Consider the following 21458-nt stretch of genomic DNA (forward strand, 5'->3'; position numbering starts at 1 on the left):
CCACACGTGCTCCGGAGTGAATCCGCAACCGCGCAGCAATCCGTGCATTGCACACGGCGGAGGGGGCAGTTCCGAGTTACAGACACCGCAGATAATATATTTTATTGCGTTTTTACCGTGAGCATCGCACAGGAACGGCTCACACAGAGAACCGTGAGCCTGAAGCCAGGCCTATCCGCGGAATCAACCCGCTCACCAAACTGCTTAAACGCTACGTTTGGCGGGTTCATTAGAAGGAATTAATTGTTTGGGACTAATTGGTGATTTCCGCACTGCTACACGCGTTTGATGAGGCACGAGAGGAGGGCAGGCGCGCAGCTCGGGGGTGGCATCCGAACTCGCCCTCGCTGCTTGAACCCCTCCATGGAACTGGCTCACAAAGCCATGAAGGATTTGGGGAAAGTCGATGCCCAGGATGTGGGGTGGGGTGGGGTGGGGTGGGGCGGGGCGGGGCGGGACGGGACGGGACGGGACGGGCAGAGCAGACACCACCCCGAACCCCTCAGAGCAGCCGCCATGGCGGAGGCACCGCCTCAGAGGCGAGGCGCCAGGGGCGGGGCCTCTCCTCGGGCGTTCCCGCCCTGCCGGTCCTTACGCTGTGCGTCTGACGTCACAGCGCACAGACGCCGCGAGAGCGAGGGAGAAGGGGGAAGCAGCTTCTCTGCGCTCGCCGCCGCCATTTTGTCTGTACGCGCAGGGCGGACACGGAGCTCGCTGGTTTTCTGTTCCAGTTGTAAGTGGTGAGGGCGGCCCTCCTTGGTTCTTTTTTCACCTTCGCTTTTTGCCTCACTTCTTTCTGTTTCCAGAGGGGACGAAGCAGCAGGGAGACAGAAGGCACGCGGGCGGGGGGGGGTGGGGTGGGGTGGGAGAGCTGCTTGCGTTGTCTCCGCGGCGCGGGGCGCATCAAGCGCTGCTTCGGGAGATGTTGAGAGGGGAGGAGAATTGTCGGCACAGGAGCTCTGTCGGGGTGTCTGCGGAGTTGCGGAGGGCTGGGGCGGGCGGAGCTGGGCTCACCCGACTCGGCCGTGCCTGGCGCCCGCCCAGGTGGCAGCGGGGACCGGCCCTTCCTCCCCCGCCGGCCCCGGAGGCCTCCCGGGGGAACGTGGTGTGGAAATGGGCTTGGTGCCCCATTTGGTGGGTGGCGGGTGTCCCCTCCAGGACCTGCGGTGTCGGACTTTGGCCCTCCCAAAGGAGTAAGCCTTTGACCTCCTCGGCCTGCCAAGTTTTTGACGAGAGGCATTTAGAAATTGCTGTGTAGGCAGCTTACGGCAGGGCTTTCGTGGCCCTTATGTGTATGGATCTGTTCAAAAGGGGAACGGTTCCTGCTTGAGGAACCTTATGGTAAAATGTGGGAGTGAAAACTGCCTGCGATATGGATTAGTTCCACATGCTACAGGAATGCATATGTTCGTGGCAGCTGTCAGTATTACATAAGTGAAGTTCTTCGGCGCATAAAATCAGAGGGAGAGCACAGTAGTCAAAAATCTTAAGGTGGCTCCTACCTTAAAATGGACTCAGACCGATTCTGGGCCTTTCCTCCTCATTTAAATTTACTTGGCTCCTTTAGGGACAGAATTTGCAATTTTTATCTTAATCTCACTAATGCTATGTGCGCTTGATTGTAGTTAAGCAGCAGTTAGTCTTCAACAAAGCATCTTCTCCAGTTTCCTGTGTCAAATATCCATCCTTCTGCCCCCAAGCTCTACTCTGCAGGACAGTTTAATAGTGATTTTATTTAGATAGTTGTTCATTACAGAGCCTTAGTCAGCCTGCCTTCTTCCAGGTGGGGAAAGAAAAACAAATTCCAAGCAACCATAAGTAGAAATTTCCATTCACCTATAACTGTGTGTGTGTAGCTCTGCACCTCAAGAGTAAGTTAAACCTGAGTGTACTTCAGAACCTGAGTTATGTAAGGTGAAAATAGAGGAAAATGGCTTTGGAGCTGTGTAAGAAGAGAGGAAATTAAAGCACGTAAATGAAACACCAAGTCGGTTTTAATTTTTCGGGTGTTTTTGTTTGTTGTTTGCTACATTAGTATTTTTATTTTTTATTAGAATCTCGCAACTGAATACGATTTTGTGAATCATGACTCACCCAAAATGTATATAAGGCACTTATTTTGCACAGTTTGTCACTCTTTCTTGTCGTGTTTTTTGTATTTGTGTTTTAAAAACCAGTTTCCTTAAAAAACATTGTTGCAGGTGTCTGGGGGGGGGGGGTTGCGTTTTTTTAATTACCAGCCTCTCACAGATCTTCTGAAAGTATTAGAAAAAATAGTTTTTTCAGAATAGCCTTATCATTTGCATGTTCTAGGAGTTTCCATCTTAATGCCTTCTCTTTGTATGAAGGCATTGTTCTCTGTAAATTTACACAGATTTGCACAATTTACACATGATTTACAGTCATGATTTTTCTACTCTCTTGCTTTCATTGTCTCTAAACTGCTTTTCTCACTGTCACTAGTTGCTGCAAAAACTTTTTATTATTTTGTATAAATTCATTCTTTGGAACATACTGGAATTGATATAGAAAGTTATTCTTACTTTCAAAAAACTCCTGCTGCAGATGAGTAAACAAATAACAGTTGGTTTTGTTACACTCTTTAATTCTACAGCCGTGTTTTACTTTGCCTTTTTTTTTTTTTCAGTTGTGCATGTACCTGTTTGAACAAAGAATTCCTGCACCAAACATCCAGCAACAGAAGCTGGTGGGTTTTGTCTTTGGTAAATCAGCTGAACTGTAGAACATGCACAGTCCTGCATGCTAATAGGGTGCAAAAGTTGTGACTTGGCTCCAGGTGCTCCAAAGTTGTGTTAATCCATCAGAGTTCACAGTGGTTGTTGCTGAAAGTGACTGTTTCCTGGTGGTTTGTAAATAGTTTAGTGAGAGAAGTTTTTAGACTGATTGTACATGCTCGATTTTCATGTAGTAACTTTACAATACAGTAGGAAGACCTAAATCCAGGTTTTCTTGTTAGAGGATGTTTGGAGAGGAAGGTTTCTTCCAATAAAAGGCTCTTTAAGGAAACTATTCTGTTTAGTCACTTGAGAGTTTGTTTAAAACAGCCTTTAATGACATGTTTGAAGCTATTAAATGGAGATGAGTTGGCCTATTTAATCGTGATTTGTGTTTCATAACAGCGTTAGTGTTGGGATGAGGGAGCTGTGCCTGCTTGCCAAACTGAAATAATGGGGGGAGGGAGCTGAGGAAAAATGAGTTTTTAGTTCTGTCATACTTGATCAAACTACCATTGCTAACTTGCACCTACCTGTGTGTTTGTTGATTTTTAAAAAATTATTATTATTATTATTATGTTTTCCAGTGGGAAATGAGGCATTCAAAGCAATCTCATTGTCCTGAGTGGGATGACAGAAGGAGCTGGGATCAAAGGAAGCACAGTAGCAGCCGCAAACGCAGAAGGAGGTCCCACAGCAGTGGCCAAGAGAGCAAGCACTATAAACCCAGTCGCATTTCAGAAAGGTATAAGACTCTGAACTGAGTAGTGCAAATGTTTCTTACTGTGTCTAAAGTAAATGTGTTTTCAGGGTAGGAGTTTTTGAATGCCCAGAGTTGTCAGTTCCTTATGGTTTGGCTCACTTAAGCCTAATAGGTAGTTGTTAACACCGCACCTGAACCATTAAATAGAAATTCTTCAATGAAAACAAGTAAATGTTACTAGTTTGTCTCACTGGTGTCAGTTAAATTTTGGTATTGAATACAATCAATATTAAATTTCAACTAAAAAGAATGCCTTTTGATTTAATGTGAACAAAAGGAGGAGAAGGTTTGTTTAATCATTTAATACAATGGTAAGTATGAATTTCTCTTTAATAATCTGGGACTGGTTTGTGTTTTCCCTCACACTGCTTTCAGTGGAAAGATGTGTTTTTCTGTTTTGTGTTGGTTTTTTTTTCCCTTGAGAAGATCCAGTGGAATTCTTTTAAGAGCTTACACTCATGCTTATAAGATGCTGGAAGGAGTAGGTGTACAGCAGTAAGGGAATTCTGTGCCTCAGCAGCTTTCTTAATGGTCTGTTTTCTGTGCAAAAGATCCTTGTTCCATATGATCTCTGAGTTTTTAATGTTCGTTGCAGAGCACTTAGAATGATGGTACTTCTCTCAGTCTCTAGGTTTTATTTAACACCTGGAGCTTTAAAAGCATAGAAGGGATGATTTCTGTATTGAAAGTGGTTTATCATGTGTCTTTTAAGGTTGTAATGAAGTTTCTCAGTATATTTTAGGAAGTGTTTCTCCTTTTTAAGTCTGAATTTCTTACTATGCAAACTGTGGACAGATCATACATTGTTCATGTGGATGGCTGCCATGTATTTGAGACTGACAATGTTGTTAAATCCCTAATAAAGTAACATCAAAAGCTCCACTATTTTTGGGGAGGGATTCAATTAAAAAACATTTTTGCTGTAAAGACAGATACTGTGTAACTCAGCTCAGGTCACTTACTTATCTTGTTGGAACCTCAAGTTTTTGAAGTGGAGAACATTCACTTAAAATATATTTTCAGTCATTATTTGGACGATAGAGCCATAAATGAAAGAGACCATCATGACCGGAGATATGTTGAGGAATACAGAAATGACTTCTGTGAAGTGTATGACCACAGGCATTATCACAGAGACTATGAAAAGAGTCACCATCATCACTATAGCAAATCCTCTGGTCGGAGCAGGAAAAGTAGTCATAAAAGGAAGCATAAGAGACATCATTGCTCCAGTCACCAATCGCATTCGGTATGAGTAATTTTTAACTTTATTATTAATGAATTAGTGGTAATAGACTTCTTAAATGACTGCTAGAGCTGCAATTCCTGATCCACGGTACTTTAAGAACTACATTATTAAAAAAGGATTTGTGTTTATTTGAGTCCATTTGTGGAGCATGTGAATATGTTGTTAGTTGAGATTCTCGGATCAGTGTCGGGTGGGGGGGTGGGATTATCATCAGTACAGTTGTACACTGGGAATGTAGGAGGTTGGTAGTCAAAATCACTGGGATTGATCTGAAAAATGTTGTCTTGAAATTAAAGACAGGTAGCTATCCTGTTTTAAAGTACAGTTGTCACTTAGCTTTGCAGCATAGTGAACTGTGTTTTTTCAGGTGGATTGTGGATGCCATCCATCCTATTGCTGAAAGTAATTGAGATGACATGCCTTTTTAACATGAATTGAAAGTATGAATGTGCATGTCTGGTAAATTGATATGAACAATTCTGCACCTAATTTCAGAAGCTTTGATAAGCTCTGTGCCTAGCTAATGGCATCTAATGTCTTAGTGAGATGGGATAAGTTTGCTGCTTCCCTTTTGAAGGTGTGCTCCCTGAATTTCGCATGGTTGTTGTGATGCCCACTGATGCATCTACAGCTCCAGGTGTTTTATACCACTTTCCTGCAGTAGAAACAGCAAGGTGTATTAGATTATATAATGCAAATTAAGGACTTCAGAGTAGTTTTTCTTCTCTCTCTAAACGTGGGGGAAGTAAAAGTGTTTACATGAGTGGATGTTTTAAGAATAGAAACATTTCACCTGACTGAGAGCTTAGGTATGTAAATAAATGCTGTTTTTTGCTATTTGCTAGCAAATTATTAGAAATAGCAGTGTTGCAGTCTTAATCTGTCTTCAATTAAGCCACTGTTTGAGAGACAAAATTGTGTTGTTTTTTTTCTGTTGCTTGTATCACTTTAAGTATTTATCTGAAAATCTGTTCCTTGCCATGTTTTTCTTCTGTAACATAAACTGTGCCCTGTGAATTTCTGGGGACTGAATTTGAAATTGCTCCTGCCAACTGTTCGTGGCCTGGTGTGTAACTGAATGCCTGAATATCTCCCCGCTGAATGAATTGCGTATTCTGCCCTGAATTCACTCTGATATATTGATTGGCTGGACGATCTTGGTGCCGTTTCCAGAAGAGTCACCGAAGGAAAAGATCCAGGAGTGTAGAGGATGATGAGGAGGGTCACCTGATCTGTGAAAGTGGAGACGTTCTAAGAGCAAGATGTATAGAATATTTTTCAACACTTTTAAAAAACTTTTCAGAAAAAAATCTGTTTAGAATAGTATGTCAGAGGAGGGGGGCTAAAGAAATCTCATTGCTCTTTTTGTTCTGGTTTTTTTTGTGCTTTTTTGTTTTTTTGCATATCTTCTTTTCTGTAGAGTTTAAATACTGTGTTCAAAAAGTTCCAATTAGTAAATGAGATTAGAACAAGAGATAGTTTTTTGGCTAACTGTTTTCATGACTCCTGTCCAATAAAATAATGCATTCTGATGCTGAAATTTAAAGTAATTATGCTTTTGTAATGGCACATTTTTAAATCTACATTAATATGTTCATTCTCCTTTAAGTAGTTGTATAATTCTAACTTATCTTTGTTCTTTTTAGATGAAATTGTTGCGACTTTAGGAGAAGGAGCTTTTGGAAAAGTAGTGGAGTGCATAGATCATGATATGTAAGTGTTGGGTTATCTTTATCAGTGGATCTCATGATAAAAGATACTTAGAAATTAAAGCTCAAGGACATTTTATTTAAAAGAAAGTTGCAGTTTAAATGCCCTTTTTAATGATAGAGAGCTCTGGTTTATTTAATTACATTTCTCTGGTTTTTGCAAGTGCTGCTGCTGTAACTGGAGAATGTGAAAGCAGCTAAAGAGTGCAGAATTAGTTTGGGAGACTTTTAGAAGATGATGCAGTGAGATACTGAGAAAGTAGTTTTGACTCTTAGTGAAAGCAATTTCTGGAAAGCAGTTGCTTGGAATTGGTTGAGCTGTAAATTGCTTTCCTCAGTTCTCATAATCAAAATTATCCTTTAAAGTTTTTTTTGAGTCAACAGTAATCTAGTATCCAGTACTTTCTTAATGGAATGATTACTTCCATGTGATGATACGTCTGGTGAAGAAGAAACTTACTGTATTTCCACTACCTTCTGTATGCTCTAACAGTTGTTAGAACACAGACTATTTTAACTGTATGTTTTATATCAGCAGTTCTATGACATGGTTTTAGTATATTTTCCTCTACCTTTGGTTTGTTTGTTCTGTCATTTCATAAGTTAAGTCTGTTATGGATTTTGGGATCGCGTTGTGAGGGCAGAGAGTGTTCTGAAATTGTTAGAATTGGAAGAGCTCTACAGAGACATAAATTGTCTGAGAGCAAATGTGACAGAAGGATCTGTGTCTCTGTGTTCCATTTAAGAAACAGCCTTACAGTGAATGCATGCAGACATTCAGTGCAGAGCAGTTCTCACTGGTATAAAATGCTCATAATCCAAACTTCAGAAATTACTCAATTCCTGTGATTCCGTAAGAGCACTGGAGAAGAGCCAGGACAAGTTGTGCAAGTTGCAGGAAAAAAAAACCTATCAAATTTTTGCCGTGTTTTTGTTCAAATGAGAGCTTTGTTAATTTTTAATCATTCTGCTGCTGGATTCTCAATGTTTATTCTACTTTAGATGAGATAAGAACACTGAGAAGTCATTAATGAAGCATATACTATAAGTACTTGAGAAAGGAAAGATCAGGATTACTTCTTTTTTTATAAAAACTGTTCTGGTTGAGTGCAGCATGCTTAAATCAATTCCCCTAATCCAACTCATAATTTTCCATGACCTTTAATCTTCCTGTGTTTCTTTTATTAAAATCAAGCTGCTTTGGTGTTGTGGGTATTTAACAATAATTGATCCAGTTTGCTGTCCTTTACTTTCTTCAAGGAGAGGAATGCATGTAGCAGTTAAAATAGTGAAAAATGTTGGTCGATACCGGGAGGCTGCCCGTTCAGAAATACAGGTGTTGGAACACTTGAACAACATGGATCCAAGCAGCAATTTGTAAGTATGAAATTTGAGTAGTCAGCATACCAAGGATTTGAGGAAAGTAATTATTGAATAGATTTTCATCTGTTTTCTTTTTCTTGTTTTCTGTTTTAAGCCGCTGTGTCCAGATGCTGGAGTGGTTTGATCACCATGGCCATGTTTGTATTGTTTTTGAGCTACTGGGACTTAGTACTTATGACTTTATTAAGGAAAACAGCTTTCTGCCATTTCATATTAATGACATTAGGAACATGGCTTATCAAATTTGCCAGTCTATAAACTGTAAGTAAATGTCAATAGTTCTTTTAAATATATGGTTGTGGTTTTGTTTTTCCTGTAGGAATTCTATGTGTAAATGATGGAATAATTTTTTCTTTTTCCTTGTAGTTCTACACCATAATAAACTAACTCACACAGATTTAAAGCCTGAAAATATCTTGTTTGTGGAGTCTGATTACATAGTGAAGTACAATGCCAAAATGGTAAGTTTGTTCTTTGTTTCTCCCAACTTGAATTGCACCACTTCTGTCTTCACTGGAGCTTCTCTTAAAAAAAAAAACAGAGACAACAAGTAACTGAAGTTAACGTAAGGTTAACAGAAGAGGAAGAGAGCTCAGAATGGTGTTTACTCAGCTGTTTTGGGTATTGAGATTGTCACTTTGTTACCTGCTCTTCTTTCTTGAAGCATCGAGCTGAATAGGAATTAAAGTATTTGGAGGAAGTGTTTTGTTACACATTTTATGCTAGCTGGTACTTTGAAGATAATGTGATAATGCCTTTTGCCTAAGCATGCTTTTAAAAAGTATTAACAGCATTTTGATTTCTTGCAGAAGCGAGATGAACGCACTTTAAAAAACACAGACATCAAAGTTGTTGATTTTGGAAGTGCAACTTTTGATGATGAGCATCACAGCACATTAGTGTCTACAAGACATTATAGAGCTCCTGAGGTTATTTTAGGTCAGTAAAGACTTTTAAACATTCTGGAGGTTAATTGCAGTTCATTCAAATGTCTTTACTTCATAAACTGGAGTAGTTGACTGTTTATCAGAACCATGAGCATCTCTCAGATGGTGGTGGCAAAATTCTTAAGAGTAAACAGTAAAAGAAATACTCTAAAAACAGAAGTCCAAACACTGCCTTCCCTCTCTCACCCCAGGGTTTGAGGAGGGCGTGGGGGGTAAGTTGGGCATCAGTAAATGTGTGGAAACTGGGCATGTACTTTGTGGGTTACAGATTTTGAGAATATATTGAAAAGTAAAACAAACTTTGCCTATTTTGCAGCATTGGGATGGTCTCAGCCGTGTGATGTGTGGAGTATTGGTTGTATTCTGATTGAGTATTACCTGGGATTTACAGTGTTTCAGGTGTGTACCTAAGCTTAAATAGAATGTGTTTGTTACAGACTGATTTTAATCTTCTAATGACATACACCTAACTATGTAAAAGGCATAACCTCATGGGCTTTTTAAGGATTATATAGATGAGATTGTCAAGCCAACATCCATACAGGAAAATGTTACGTCTTGGATATCTTCTTCAGAGTATCTAAGATTACCTTTTCTGGCATTTTGAGTGAAGCCACCTGTCATGATACTGCCGGAATTAAGAGTAAAGAAAGCACTTGTACGATATTTGGTTTATGAACTGTTGTTCAAGGGTCATTGTAACTGTGGAAAATGTTGTATAATCTGCATTGCATAATCTGTTTTTAATAATTGAAGGTGGCAGTGTTTAAAGATACTGTAACAGTGCTCTGGCAAGATCTTGTTTGCAGTTTGAGTGTTGTTACCAAGTAGCTCAGAGGAGAAAAGTGTGCTAAGTGCTTTCATTGCTTTTTCCACACAGACTCATGATAGTAAAGAACACCTGGCAATGATGGAAAGAATACTGGGGCCTCTGCCCACTCACATGATCAAGAAATCCAGGTATGTTCATCATAGAAGTGATAAGTTGCCTTATATTTTCTATTACAAGAGAAATTGCAAAGTTGCCATTTTAAGCTATGAACTGCTGCAGATCAACAGAGACTCATGGGCTTTTTGTTACCTTAAGTAGTTGACATTAGTCCTCTTCCGATTTTAGTATGAATTGTCAGCCTCTTGAACTTGAGTATGAATGTTTCTAAGTCTTTAAAGCTAAGTTTGGTGTGGTCACCAGAACAGTATTAGACATCAATTTTTCTTTAAATTCTAAATATAAAGAACATGATGTCATCACAATAATTATATTGAGAGGAAGAAGAGGGTCCTTGCTAATACAGCTGTCATCCTCTTGCAGTGCCCCTCCGTATCCCTCAGACATGTGCTTCAGTGATCTTTCTCTCTTCCTCAAAGATAACTACATGCAGCAGGAGCTTCTCACTTTCATTGCAAGGAGAAACAGCCAGCACAGGGTTCTCCCCTGACCCCTATGTCTAAGATTTAGTGGTCCTGGGATTTGATGGTCCATTTTCTTTTCTTACATAAGCTGTCTTCTTGCCAGCTCTTGTAGATAATTCTGTAACTCAAATTACAGTAGAATAATTCTGGGTTGGGTAATGGATATTGTTTGTTACAGTTGTCCAGTTGATTATAGTACATTTTGAAAAACAGGGAAAAGCTTGGAAAGCAGCAATTGCAATAGATTGAAGTAATACTCAAAAAATAAAATGTTACTGTTTTCTAATGATTGTGGCAGCAGTAATAAAAAAGGAGCAGATCTCTGTGAATAAATATGCACTTAAAAAAGTGTTAGCTCCCAAATGCAGAGATACATGCAGGAACACTTAATGGTGTTTTAAAACCTCTTGGGAAAGCATCTGCTTGCTGTGTGCACTGACACCATTTTACTGTTATTTCCCTTGTCATGCAGAAAACATTATTTTCACCATGACCAGTTGGACTGGGATGAGCACAGCTCTGCAGGCCGGTATGTCAGGAGACGCTGTAAGCCTCTAAAGGTAGGAGAGAGCATTTTTATTGCTCTGTTAGACTGCAGTTGTGAAAGCTCTCTCTAAAATACCTCCTGCTTTTTTCTTTCAGGAATTCATGCATTGCCAAGACACAGATCATCAAAGTCTGTTTGACCTTGTTCGCAGAATGCTGGAATATGACCCAGCCAAAAGAATTACTCTTGATGAAGCCTTGCAGCATCCTTTTTTTGATCCATTAAATAAATAAATTCAAAGATCTTCTATGCTTCTTCAAGGAGATTTCCTAGACTGTGTCAGTCAGTCAGCAGAGGTTGCATGAAACTTTTGTAAGCTTTAAATTATTTTGTACAGTTAAGTCTGTAAATAATTACATATGTTTTGTATAACTGTTATGTTTACCTTGTTGAGCAGTTGTAGTCTTATGGGTATCAAAGTGAAAAATAAAAGTAATTTTCATTTTTGAAAGCCTGTACCACTCTCCTTTTACAGGTATTGAACCCTTAGACTGTAGGTGAGGAGTCTGGGCTAGCTGAAGGAGTTGTGGAAACATTCCCCAAAAAATGGTTCCTTTTATTAGTCATGAAGAAAAGATCCACCTAGTTATGCTGTATATAACAGCTTGATGGCATTCTGAAGCATGGTTGGAAACAGTGTCTATCCTAAGTAGGTAGCTTTTGTGAGTTGCCTTTTTCTCAGATTTTCTGTTATGCACTGTGCGTTGCTCCCCAGTCAGCTAATTAGCCCTTGGAAACTTGTCTGGTGCTTTCAGAGTTGAGTATTCGTAGCTAATCTTTTTAGTTAAGGTCTGAAAAGTAGCATTTCCTACTTTCCATATTGTTTCTAGTCATTAAAGATGAACATTTTTGTGATTAAGTTTTTAGACTGTACTACTACACAGAAACACAGCATGCCACAGAATTGTGGCATATTTAAGCTCTTGCAGTAATGAGATCATTCTGAACTCTTCAATGTGTATTTCTATGGAGCTTGATTTGTAGTTGCTGGTAGAAATGCTGGCATGGAGACTATGCAGGATGGAGGTGGCTGGGTTCTCCATTGTGACTCGTGAACTCAGGTACTGGGCTGAGAAGGAAATGGTACAACTTGCCAAGGCCCATTAATGTCCTTTGGAAGTTTTGGGGTTTCCATGTCTAAGTTGATGATCTTTTGTTCTTACTCCAACTCTTAATCCATTTGACACCACATGGGTGACTTGCTGAGCAGTAGGAAGGGAGCCTTCCATGGAAGGGTTTGTCCTGGCTGCAGTAAGCAAGTTTGGGCCATTTATTTCAATCTTGACTTTACTGCATGAGCCTTTATTCAAAGGAAGGAAACAAAATTGTTTCAGCTCCACAGGAGCCCAACTTCAGGTTTTGTGCTTGCTGAGTTAGTCCTAATGCACAGTAAGATTTTAAACTGATGTCCTTGTTCCACTGATACGGAGGAGGCTTCATTTGCAAGAGGCTCCAGACGTGCATATCTCTGAGCTGAGGGTAGAATAGAGCTGGGACAGGCTTCGAAAGCTTATCTTCTGTTACCAGTGCCACCTCCTGGGCTTGATTACAGTTCATCATAGCCACCTCCTGTCCTTGGATGTTGGTGTTGATGACATTGTTTCTGCTCTGCATGACAGAAAATGTAACAGTCTATGCCATGCAGGTCAGCTCGGTAGGGCTGAGCAGGGCAAAAGCAAATTCCTTCTCTTCCCACAGAGCTTTCCATCCCACAGTTTCAGAGGCAAAGCAAGGACTTGGCTGAGTGTATCAGCTAAGCAATGCAAATCAAAGGCAGATGGGGGGAGAAAAGTTTATATGCTGCTATAACAATAAAACTGTAACTATAAAACAGTTCTGTAGAAATTAGGGAAAGATGGTGTGCTTTTGCTTACATTCTAGCTGTTGATGTAGGTACTGACATCCATTGTGCTTGGTAAAGGAGATACAGTTTAGCCCTATTATAAAATCATGTTTAAATTGACTTTCCTCCTTCCAGTAAATTTAAAAGTTCTGTCAAGATTAATGTGGCATCTGCAGCAAGGTGCCAAGTGCTTTTGCAGGCCTTATAGCATCTGCACCGGTGTTGGTTTGCACACACATGAGCCCGAGGCCCCTGGGCTCCCCAGGGAAGCTGTGTGGGGCTCTGAGCAGCACCCTGGGGTGGGGGTCTGGTGCTGCAGGGCACTGCCCTCAGTGATTCTGTCTTTAGTAGGGGATGGATTTTTATGTGCACACACCACTACCTCCCGTTGTCATCTTCATACTTGAAATTTGTAATGTTTATGTGTTTAGATCAAGCTATAGCTGTTAAATAACTAGAAGAGTATTCACACCTATTTCTGCACAGATTTTCAGCTATTGTACCTTCAAAATACGCTCTGTGACTGGCTTATCATTTCCATAATGAGCCAGTCGCACTTTTTACTAGATAAGACAGAATAAAGCTGTCTTTTAAGTGAACAGACCAGGTTTCATCACTGAAGTTCAAAGAGGGATCGATGGGAGGGAAGAGTTGAGCTTGGGACTAAACTGCATGAGAGAGAGGTTTGGACTTCTGCAGCAGGACTGGTCAGTCCTGCCTGTTCCTTCGCTGTCTGGATGTCAGGGTTGCCAGGAGGGCTCAGGTCACACAGGACAAGGATGCTTTGCACCTGAGCAAATGATGGCACTGTGTGTATTCTGCTGCTTTCATGGAGCTTGTAAGGAAAGTTTTGGCAAGCTCATACAAAGGAGAGAGGGAAAAGGAGGTACGAAGAGGGTCTCACAGAAACTGGGAGTTTTCTTTTTGTCTTCAGGCTATGCAAGAGAGCAGGAACTGGTTGTCAGCAAATGCTATGGATTTGCCTGGTTTAACTGCTTTGGAAATAGTAGCTACAGGAAGCCTGTGTCTATCAGCTGCGGCTGTGTCCCTGTGCGCATGTGTGTGTTTTATTAACAAACTTAATTAGAATCTGACATTGGTAATGTTTGTTACCATTATAGCATTTCCTAACCCTGTCCTAGGCTTCAATCATCTATTCTAGAAATAAGAATTACTCCTCAAAGGGCAAGTGTCTGTGTCCAGGAGGCAAAGGATACACTGGAATTTGTGTGCTATGTGCTTAGAATCTAGACAGGCATTAAGTTGCAGGAGGATGCTTTCTAGGTAAGTTAACAGTTGTGATGCTCTGTGTAACAACAAGGAAAAGGCAAGACAGAATAGGTGGATGCTCGGTGCTTATCTGTGAGTACAGTTTTTTTCGTTCAAGGGCTCACCAAAGTGGCTGGAGCACTTCACTGAGATAACAGTGAGTTACAGTGCGTGGTGGGGTTCCAGGTACGGTCTCTTCTCTAAAACAGGTCGCGGTCCAGCCGGGCTGTAGGGCAGAAGGTACAAAACCCCCGGCCGGTGCCACCTCTCGCAGGTCGCACTCTCCGGAGGAGCCGGGGCCGGGCGCAGCCGGGGCCGGGCGCAGCCGCCGCCCGCCCGGTCTCCCGGCGGGGGGAGCCCGCTGGAGGGCGCCCGGCCCGCGCCGCCGCCGCCCCCGCCGCGGGCAGCGCTGCTGCCGGCACCGGAGCGGGGACCGGAGCGGGGCCGCCGCGCCAGCACCCTGCGCTCTGGAGTGGCTCTCGCAATGCCCCGCCTGTGCAGCACCGCCGGGACCCCGGGGGGCGTGGGGTCCGCTGGCGGGCGGGGATGGGGCCGGGGGGGAGCGGTCCCCGCGGGGGGCCGGGCAGCGGGGGTGGGATCTGCTCCGCGTAATCCCCCATGGGGGGGCGGCGGGCCGCGCTCGGAGCATCCCCCCTTCCCCAGCGCGGGGGGAGGCGGCGGGGGAGCCGCCACCCCCCGCTTCCTCCGTTTAAGACCCGGGCTGGCGGGGCGAGCGCAGGAGAGCGGCCGCTCCGCAGCTCCGGCCCCACGCCCGCGGCGCACACGGGGCGGCGCTGGATGCGCCGGCGGCGGGAGGCGGGCGGCAGCCGAGCGGGACCCCGCGCAGCGGCGCGGAGCGCGGCGCGATGAGCGCGGGCAGCGGCGCCGCCGGCGCGGCGGGCACCGCCACCTCCGTGCTGTGCCTGCTGCTCTCGCTCACCGCCGTGGCCGTGTGCCTGCTGCTGGGCGCCAAGACGGCGGAGCTGCAGGGCCGGCTGGCCGCGCTGGAGGAGCGGGGCGCCGCCGGCCACGGGCCGCTGCTGGACGCGCTGCAGCCCCGCGTGGAGCAGCTGTTCCGCGAGGTGAGTGAGAGGCGGCGCGGGCAGCCCCGCAGCACCGGCCGCACCGCGGCGGGGCGACAGGCTCGGGGAAGGCGCTCCGGCCCCGCTCCAGCGCGGGGCTCGCTCCGTGTGTCACCGGCTTCTCCTTCTCTTTGGAAAAACTTTTACCAAACTTCCCCCTTTTTGCTGCCGTTTCCGTGAATCAGGCGTAGGGCGAGGCGTGGCAGAGCCCAGCCTTGTTTAGAAGAGAAAATGCCCCAGGTGAAGGGCCAAAAGTCGAAGGTTTGAGGACATGCGACTTTCCCCCTTATTCTATTCACTGACACAGGTAACCCGAGTACTTAAATAACTATTTATCTTGGGATTTAATGAACCATAATTTCCTTGTTAGAAATTATGAACATGATCCCCGCTATCTGGACTGTGTGCCACAGAGTATTGTGGTTTAGCAGTGCAGAATTGATTTATGGAAGGCAGAGGAGACCCGCCACTAGTTACTTCACTTTTAGTCCTGGGGTTTTCTGAAATTATTCAATAAATATTTCTTTGATGAACAATTTCCCCTACTTGGAGAACTGTTATCCACACTGATGCCCTGCTCGGTGCCTAACTAAACCGAATCTCTGGGAGAAGTTACCCTTATCCCAGGGTTATCTTTTTCCCAATTCTGGTGCTTACTTTTGGGGCTTTTTACATGCAAGGGGGACGTGAAGGGCTCCATCACTCATAGGAAATGCTTGAGGATCCCACAGTTGGTTTGCTGGATTTGTATAAACAGTAGTTCATAAAGTTCAGCAAGATTCAACACGGCTTATGGGGCTGCTGAAGGGCACCCCTAAGTGATCAATTCTGACATCTGGGGAAGGTTTCACACTGGGAATTTAGTAGTGGCCTGACTGAGGTGCAAAACATGCATTAAAATCATGACGAAGCCTAAATCATGTGAAAATGGATTTGTACGTGGAGCTCTGTGAAAGCTCTGGGGCTGTGAGCAGGGATGGAGGCAGTGCCTGGGGGCATGGGGAGACAATTCCTCATGCTGTGTGTTGCTGTTGGAGTTAGGGTGAGGGTATTGCTGGCACCACCACAGCGTGTCCTTTTGCCTGGAAACTTGGTTGCATTGATGTGCCTCGATAAAAGTGAAATGTTAAAATATTTTTGTGAAAACCCTGAATACCAGACCAGGGGGGGTGCCTGTGAGGCATAATCACAGACTCTAGTTAACGTCTTTTCTCCAGGCAGGAATTAGCCTGCTGGTTGTGGCAGTGGTTCTGTTCCAATTACTCCAATAAATATGCTTAGCAATGGGAATGGTTTCTGAGGCACTGCCTAAGATCATGTGCAACCTCTTGCTGAGATTTAGTTAAGTGTGGAAAGCTTGTTTTGTACTGGGAATGCTCGGATGGGGTTTGTACGGGGGAAAATAAAGCAAAACCACATAATTGGGTTTCTAATGGAAGAGTGAGCTTGTTGAAACATTTAGTATGAGCAAACTTTTGTCAATACTAAAGCAAATTTTGATTCAAGCAACAAATTTGAGGAATCCATAGTAGTGATTGCACTATCTATTAACGGTCATTTTAAATGAACCTCAATTTATGGTAAAGTTTCAGAAAGTGTTTCTTGCCCAAACTCTGTTACGTAAGACTGCTCGCTTGTCAAGCAACTCCTGCCCTTTCTGTGCTTGAGAGTTTCTGGAGAGCGAGAGAGTATTTCCATCGTCATGAACATCAACTGATGCCTGGGGTCAGTTTTTTTGTTAAATTCTGTGTTGGTCCTCCTTTGAAGTTTACCACAGTATTTCAGAAGTGAAACCAAAGCTCCATACGCTCTCTGTGCATGACCCAGCATCCTTTGTTCTCTGCCACAACCCGAAAGCTTTAGTCCATGTACCAGTCAAGGGGTTTGCTGGCATAATTTATGGCAGAGCCGTGTACAGAGAGCAGCAAACACAGCACCAACACACTGGCTCAGTTCCTTTTAGTACTGTTTAAATGTTTGGCAAGTAAAAGAGGATAGGAAATAATAAAGGAAGGGTAAGTGTGTAACTAAGGTAATGGAAGCCAATTTGGACAGCTAGGATTTCGTTTCTGGCTCTATGACAGGCATCCGTGTAACTCTGGAGAAATTGCTGATTTGACTGTGGCAGGACCTTGCCCTTCCCTTGGCTTGTCCCATTAGTGGGACGTGCTGTAGGCTCCTGCTTTGATGCCCTCTGAAACATTGCCAACAGCACAATCCAGACATGGCAGCATCTCCACTTGCTCTGTGTCAAAAGCCCCAACTCCAAGTGTGTAGTTTTCACACTGGAGGGAAAATATTAACGGGAGGATTATAGAAACATCCAGTTGTTGTAAACAAAGCTGGACCGTTTTGTTCACAAAGGATTTATTGTCCGCAGTGTCCAGATTAATCAGTTTCATGACAAGAACAATTCAATGGGAGAACAGAGGACTTGCTCCAGGATTCAGATCTCTGCTGTTCCCACTGATGCCTGCTGAACTAAAAATGTGGGAGAGCTTATTTTCATTTCCTCGAGCATCTTCATCGTCCAAATTACATTAAAAGTAAACAGATGAAACTTGAGCAACTCTGTAACATTTAGACTGCAGGTGGCTGTCAGAAAAATCTCCTTAGATGTTTCTTTGCCACATTTTCTCAAGGAAAGTATATGTTTTGCAGAAGGCAGCTGGATTGTTCTGGTATTTGTACTTCCCTCAGCACAACTTCTTTGTCAGGTGCTATGAAACCATGTTGATATTTTCAGGACCCCTTAGTGTCACATCCAAGCAGATAGAAGAGGCATAGAATTTCAACAACAGATAAAAACTGTTTAATCCTCAGAATAAAAAGAAAATAACCTAATTCACAGGTAGCCTAATTCCTGAATAGTCCACAGTGTTCAAATATTTGAACAGGGACTGGGTCATCAGCTGTATAATGTCAGGTCTTAACACCCTAGACTGAATAAGTACTTTGAATTTTGTCTCTTTGAAATGTAGGGACTCCAGTTATCAGATTACTGGTTTGTCTTTTGGCAAGTACTTTAGGTAGAACAGGGCATTCCTGGAGGACTGAGAGAGTGAAGATTGTGGTGAAGATGAGCTGTTCCCACCCTTGCTGGGCTATCCCAGGCAGGGACTATGCCTGAGCTAATGTAATGTACCTGTCATCAGGCTCATTAACTTGGGCTTGGCAGTGTCCTAAATGCAGGCACGAACAGTCTCGTTGGGTTAGGGAGCAGGCAGAGTGTGCTCACATCTGCCTGCAATATGCCACGTAGACACTGCTCTAGTTTTGTGAATTTTTATCTCTTCTAGTTGTCCCATTGGTGAGTTTTTCACTTTGGAGATGGAAACACTGGGCTTGGCGTAGGCCTGAGGGTGGGTGAGCACTCCAGTCTTGACTGTCCCTCACTTCATGCCTCTCTTAAAGAAACCTCTAATACTCCACAGAGCATGAATTTTAAGCACAAAATCAACCAAATCAGGTCACATCTGAACGTGGGGCTTGTGAAGGAGCACAGGATGAATCCTGCCAATGAAGCTTGGCTCTCAAGGGACTTTGAGATGTGCAGGGGGAGTGTCTGCCTGCTCCATGTGAGGGCTGTAGGCTGCCACGTGCTCAGAAATGTTTAATATTTATGTGCTACTATAGCATGGGGTATTATCCGAGGAGGCTGAACACCACAGGATGAAACCATTACCTCTCCCTGGAAGGAAGCTGGATGGTTTGGATGTTGGCATGCGTGCACGGTCCGTGTTTAGGTATAATGTACTCTCTAAAGGGCTGTTTTCTTTCCCTCTCCGAACAGAAACTTGGTGACGGACTTGCGAAGCTGCGGACGGCGCGAGAGGCCCCGTCAGACTGCGTGTGCCCCCCAGGTAGGTGCCAAGGTACCAGCACAGCCAGCGCCACAGGGGCCGCCTGCTCGCTGCACCCACGCCACTGAGCTCCTCCCCTCCTGTATTTTATGTTCCTTTTTATCAAGGAAAATGTGCTAAGAAGTGTTTTTTCCCAAGCTGAAGCACTCTGTTGTGCTTGAGACTGTCAGCTTCTCTCAGTGCCTTGCTTTGGCCTATTCACAGATCAAGGAGTTTGAGGTTTGGACAAAAGCAATGTTTGGCTATAAGAATAAAAGACTGAAGAACTTGACTGGGTTGTGAGCCCTGGGTGTTGGGCCAAAACAATTTAGAAGTAGTAACAAAATCACTGGGGTTTAATGCAAGTGTGATAATTAAAAGCTGCAGCCTCTCTGCCTTTTCGGAGGGCAGCGACTTCTTTTGCTGTAGGAAAGCTGTCACCGATTGTTTAAATTTCCTCCCAGAGTTTAATGAACTTCTAAAACTGTCAAAACTTCCTGTTCTGCTGTGGAAGTGCATGCTCCTTGGAAACAATAAACAGCTCAGATTAGTTTGTAAAGGAACCTCGTTTATGGAAATGCTCTGTGAAGTGCTCTGCTGTCACACTGAATGGTGCGAGTGACTTTGAGCTGGGGCACTTTGAGCCTTTCTTTTCTTGTTTTCTTTCCTCAAAAGTAGCGAAAGATGGGTGAAAGATGTGCAGTACTTTGATGCCGGACGATTCACAGGCGTGTTACAAGGACTTCCAAGCAGCAGTGTTCCATTCTAGTTTTAAAGAAAATAAACAAACCATAAATGCTACATGGGGACGGCAGAATAGGCAAAGGGGCAGGGTCGATTTTTCCTGCCACCCTGGATATGAATCCTACCAAAACACACAGTGTTAGTCCATACTCACAGGATGAAAAAAAAAATGGACTTTTTTTCGCCATAAGATTATGTTTAATCTCAGAAACATTTCACTAATGATGCTCCTAAATATACTTGCTGCTTTTCCAGCGGAAGGCTCCCTGTGTGCCTCACTGCCTGGTAACAAAACCCACCAGCTGAGAAACAAATACTGCTTATTTTCAGCTCTTTGCAAGGTGGTCAAATCAGATTTCTCTCTTATGATGCCCAGACCCAACAAGTCCACCGACCTCACAGGATTCTGGGGCTGCATCTTTCTCTGGTCTGGGTAAACAGGGTGCTATTGGTGTGCTTAAGTGATCAAGAGGCTTTTCCTTTCCTCTGCGGAAAGCAATTGGGATTGAAGAGGCTTCTTTTGTCCAGGAAAGTCCCAATTCTGTTCCAGGTCACTGGGTTTGCTGGTTGCTGTGTTTGGGAGATGGGGGGAAGAGAGGAAGGGGAAGGTTTTCCCACGTGCTGATGAAATTCTCACTACAATCATTAGTAACGAATGTCAAAGTAATTGGTGAGCCCAGGGAAGGAGAAGTGATTTCCTGGTGGGTAGGAAATGTCCCATAGGTGGCTGCTCCTGGCCACCACTGCAGGGAGCTGAGCACTGTGCTATGGTGAGGATGTGCTGCTGGACTGTCCTGAAGCCTTTCGGCTGTTTTGGAGCAAATCAAAGACATCTTTAGATGTGTTTCATTTTTTAGCTCGTTCTCCTGAAAAAGGCTGAATTACCTTCTGCTCTGTAGTTAAAGAGCTTGGTCTGGAAACATCTGAGAGCTTGTGGCCCTCACTGGCATATGCTGCTGAGCTATGCCAGGTTGCAAAACAACGGCTCAGCTTCAATTTGCCTCTGCACTGAAAAAGCAGCCCCACTAAAAATTTCCTTGTGTAGGGGATGGGAAGAGGCTGCCAGCCCCTCTCCTGCTTCCCATGGGCAGCTGGTGGGTATTCTGAATACCTGGGCTGGGGGGGCTTTGCCAATAACCCTTCTAAGCTTAAGAATTCCTTCTTACAATTGGATTTAAAGCAAGCTGGAGAGCCGCTGGAGGGCCGAGGATGAGGATGCTCTCTGCATTGTCATGCCAGGGTGGTCCCTCCCTCGGTGCCTCCTTGGGAAAATGGGACTGGCTGCCCTGCAGACCCACCCGTGGCAGGAGCAAACACATGCTCAGAGCTGGCCCTGCCAGCTGAGCTTGTCTTAAACAAGCCCTGATTTTTCCTAGAAGTGAGTCAGTTTGGTGTTTGTTTGGATTTGAGGGGGTAGGGGTTGTTTTTAGGGCACTGTTTTGATACAATTGACTTGCTACACATTCAAAGCAGTTTGGAACAAGATGACTACGATCCGCTTAAAAGTTAAATGAGGGTCAAGTTATTCTGACTACAGCGAAATCCTAAATCGCTGCTTGTAAAACACAAAAAAAACCCAAACACCCTTCCCTCCCAAAAAAGCCCCAACCCAAACTGACCCATTTTGTGCTTTGTGCTCTGCAGGAAGTCACCTATTTGGCTGCAGGGCACAGCTGGGTTGGCTTCTAGAATGGGACCCTCGGGGCTTTCCGCGGCGGCGGGGCCGGCTTGGGGCCGGTGGCCGGCAGAGGGGGCCCGGCCGTTTCGCCAGGGCCACGGCGAGATCGCGATCGTCAGGAGATACCACAGAAGGAATCCTTTAAAATCCTCTAGTCCAACTGCCCTGCAGTAAGCAGGGACATCTCCAGCTAGATCAGGTTTCTCAGAGCCCCATCCAACCCGACCTTGAAAAAAAAAGATAATTTAAAGAAT

General features: G+C 44.0%; 2 protein-coding genes across 10 annotated transcripts in view; both read left to right on the forward strand.

Annotated features, from left to right (window-relative positions):
* Positions 1-604: 604 nt before the first annotated feature.
* CLK4 (CDC like kinase 4) lies at positions 605-11197 on the forward strand. 4 transcript variants are annotated; one of them, XM_032124908.1, is made up of 14 exons: positions 605-733; positions 2648-2707; positions 3323-3480; positions 4522-4747; positions 5921-6011; positions 6394-6460; positions 7717-7833; positions 7934-8100; positions 8206-8300; positions 8649-8778; positions 9103-9185; positions 9667-9746; positions 10672-10759; positions 10842-11197. In XM_032124908.1, exons 2-14 carry the CDS (start codon positions 2654-2656, stop codon positions 10977-10979), a joined length of 1494 nt encoding a protein of 497 aa, XP_031980799.1. In that variant the 5' UTR covers positions 605-733; positions 2648-2653; the 3' UTR covers positions 10980-11197. The 4 variants fall into 4 exon arrangements, with proteins under 4 accessions (XP_031980799.1, XP_031980800.1, XP_031980798.1 ...); XM_032124907.1 differs by having other exon boundaries at positions 619-740; XM_032124909.1 differs by lacking the exons at positions 4522-4747; positions 5921-6011 and having other exon boundaries at positions 606-733.
* Positions 11198-14724: 3527 nt separating this feature from the next.
* COL23A1 (collagen type XXIII alpha 1 chain) overlaps positions 14725-21458 on the forward strand; it is a 188619-nt gene continuing 181885 nt past the window's right edge. For all 6 annotated transcript variants that reach the window (XR_004243198.1, XR_004243199.1, XR_004243200.1 and 3 more), the window contains exons 1-2: positions 14725-14940; positions 18734-18803. Coding sequence is in view for 3 of the 6 variants with exons in the window: in XM_032124947.1 (XP_031980838.1) it covers positions 14725-14940; positions 18734-18803 (286 nt within the window). In the remaining 3 variants the exon portion in view is untranslated. The remainder of the gene's footprint in view (positions 14941-18733; positions 18804-21458) is intronic.

The sequence above is a fragment of the Corvus moneduloides genome, chromosome 15 (assembly GCF_009650955.1).
Source record: "Corvus moneduloides isolate bCorMon1 chromosome 15, bCorMon1.pri, whole genome shotgun sequence".
NCBI lineage: Eukaryota > Metazoa > Chordata > Aves > Passeriformes > Corvidae > Corvus > Corvus moneduloides.